At 49.5% G+C, this 3,268-nt stretch overlaps 1 protein-coding gene across 1 annotated transcript; it reads left to right on the top strand.

Annotated features, from left to right (window-relative positions):
* Positions 1-325: 325 nt before the first annotated feature.
* On the top strand, positions 326-3,058 carry CSUI_004265 (retrotransposon ty3-gypsy subclass; the record flags this gene model as incomplete). The annotated part of the gene is given in 4 exon segments (XM_068064458.1): positions 326-1,418; positions 1,430-1,602; positions 1,646-1,897; positions 2,135-3,058. Coding segments are annotated over 4 exon segments (2,439 nt in total), but the record flags the coding sequence as incomplete, so codon positions are not given.
* Positions 3,059-3,268: the final 210 nt, after the last annotated feature.

Genomic DNA, 3,268 nt, shown 5'->3' with positions numbered 1-3,268 from the left:
CCCCTCTGTTCTCGAGCCAGACCGGGACTCTCGCCCTGTTCGGGGTGCCCTGACACGGGGGGGTCCTTGCAGTCGTGTCAGTGCATGCGTGTCAGTGACTTGTGCTTTTGGCTTGGGTCAGGAGTTCCTCCTGACACCATGTGCGAGCTGAAGACAACCCTCACAACAAGCAGTATCCACACCCAGCAGAACCGACACCACCTGAGACCCACGCGACATTCCTAACAACAGAGTTGGAGGCCGAGGAGCCGCCACTACCAGACCTAACAGAGAGAGTCGGCGAAGACGCGGAACCAATTTTACAACACCCTCGCCGGACGTACAGGTAATGACCCTGAAACAAGACCCGAGGTCAGAGAAGGGCGTGGTATACAAGGGGTGGACCAGGCACGCTTTAACCAATTGGTGGAGTCTCTGGGGGAGATGGAAAAGGTTGTTGACAGTCGGGACGACAATGAGGAACAACGAAGAACAACTCAAGCAAACCGCCCATCAACCAATATACCCCGTAAAGGTGGAGAACACCTCGACTACCGCGTTATTCGATACGGGGTCAACGCGTAGTTTCATTCATCCAGATCTGGTGTGTAAGGTTTCAGCCTGTACCCAACCCACCGAACGAAGCCTTAGGATCGTGTGTGCGAATGGAACCGAAATACATCCGACTTCGCAAGTTAAAGGAGTCGAAATTACGTATGACAGATGGAAGGGGAAAATGGACCTTTTAGTCGCAAGGATGGGGTACCCACTGCTGCTAGGGCACGACTTTCTCACTCGTGCCAAAGCAATATGGGATTTTGGGACAGGGAAACTAAAGATTCCTCCAGACAAGTCTTCATTCGCGGAACCACCCCTGACGTGGGTACCCAAGAAAAGATTGCAATCCGTTAAGAAAGACCCCAAAGATAAGCAGAAATTCCAAGTGGATCCGGAGGTCTCCCAAACGCATAAGACCACTCCTGGTCCTCCTCAGAAGCCGGAAGCCCAGCAACTAGACCAAGCCCACCACCGGTCGAGGCACCACCTCACTGACCAGGAAATCATATCCCAACCCCCGGATTCTCAACACTTCATGAGTGCCGATGTCCGCACCTGGGAAAGACCGTCTACAACCACGCTAACAACATTCAATCAACCTCATAGGAGGCCGGAAGCAGACATCGATGTGGTTCCCTACGGCCAATTCAAGCAATGGTTCAAAAGAGGACAGGTGGAGTGGATGGCTGCGGCCAACTTCATTAGCCCGGAGACCAACGGAGATACTCTTCAACAATGTTTTGTATTATCAAACCCAACTACGGCCGACAAACTGCAATCACAACCGCCCGAACTGCGACAAGTTTTGCAGGGATTCCAGGATATTTTCCAGGAATTCTTCAACAACGGCATCAAAGAAAGAGTGATTAAACACCATATTCGTACGCTTCAGAGAACCGACTCCCGGACTACGCCAGGCAATACTACGATCTATCAGATCAACATTTACACGAACTAAAGAAACAACTGCGAACCCTACTGGAGAAAAACTTTATAGCACCTTCACAAGCACCGGTGGCCGCACCGGTCTTTTCCGTAGCGAAGAAGGATGGGGGACTGAGGATGGTCATCGACTATCGACCCCTCAACGCCATAACGATCAGAGAAGACTACCCATACCCCCGCATCCCACGACCTGATTAATCGCCTAGGGAAGGCTAAATGGTTCTCAACACTGGATCTACAGCAAGGATACTACCAAGTGGAAGTGGCAGAAGAGGACCAATGGAAAACTGTTTTCCGAACACGTTACGGAACGTACCAATTCCGAATGATGCCATTTGGACTGGCCGGAGCGCCGGCCACTTTTCAGAAACCAATGCAAAACATCCTTTTAGAGGAACTCGACGACTTTGTTATTGTCTACTTGGACGACATCTTAATTTACTCCGGGACACGCGAGGAACACATCCACCATCTCGAACACATCTTCAAGAAGATACGGAACGAGGGACTACGCTTGAACGCCCCGAAGTGCAACTTCTGCTGACAGAAGGTCCAATACCTGGGGTTCACGATATCAGCGGACGGGGTAGCAGCGGACCCACAGAAGTTAAGCACCATCAAAGAATGGCCCGAAATACTAACAAACCGGAAGCAACTACGTGGATTTCTGGGACTGGTGGGCTATTATCGAAGACTGATTCCAAATTTCAACAAGTTCGCACACCCGCTACATCGTCTACTCCGGGACGACTCCGACATGGTTTGGCGACTGGAGCATTCAAAGGCGGTACGCGCACTTAAGGAGGCACTTATCAATGCAGCGACCCTCAAAATATTCGATCTAGATAAGTCTATTACCATTAAGACAGATGCTTCTAAGTATGCAATAGGCGCAGTATTAGAGCAGGAAGGAGTCCCAGTAGCCTTTGAATCCAGAAAGCTCTCAGGACGAGAACAGTATATGCCCGCGTATGAAGGCGAATTATTGGCAATTGTCCATGCGTTGTTAAAGTGGCGACCCTTTATTGGATCGAAGGCAGTAACCATAGAGACCGACCACGCGACGTTAGGAAGAATCCTTAAACAGAAAAACGTAACTACACGTCTAGGGTACTGGCTTGATAAACTCGCAGACTTCAACATCAACGTAGTGTACAAGCCAGGAAAGCAGAATGTAGTCGCCGACGCAATAAGCAGAAGACAAGATTATCTCTGTCTCATCCATAGTAATGAAACACAGGAACACCTCCCTGATATTCAAAATCTAGACAAGTGGAAAACCGCGTATAAAAAGTGCAAGAACTTTCAACTACCTTTTGAGAAGTCGGTAGCCAACTATAGGAAAGGTCGGGATTCGCTACCAGTTCTATATCTTCATCGCGAGTACACATGGGACGGCAAGTTTCTGTGGGGTAGAACTAGATCCGGTTGGAAAGTATGTGTACCGGAAGGTGAATTTAGACTCACTCTTTTAGAACAGTTCCATGATCATGTGTTAGCAGGCCACCCCGGGATCGACAAGACCAGGACAGCCCTACGAACGCTATTTTGGTGGCCCAAAATGACAGACGACATAGTAAGCTTTATTCAGTCCTGCGTAGCATGTGCCAGAGGAAAGAGTTCGGACCTAGCTCCCGGTGGATTGATGCAACCATTACCTATCCCTGAAGTACTGTGGGAGCAGATAGCCATGGACCTAATAGTAGGATCACCCACCTCCGAGAAGGGTTCAGACGCAATCGTAACTATTATCTGTAGACTTACTAAGATGGCCCACTTCATACCG

The sequence above is a fragment of the Cystoisospora suis genome (assembly GCF_002600585.1).
Source record: "Cystoisospora suis strain Wien I chromosome Unknown contig_1963, whole genome shotgun sequence".
Lineage (NCBI taxonomy): Eukaryota > Apicomplexa > Conoidasida > Eucoccidiorida > Sarcocystidae > Cystoisospora > Cystoisospora suis.
This window is presented reverse-complemented; position numbering and strand designations above follow the sequence as displayed.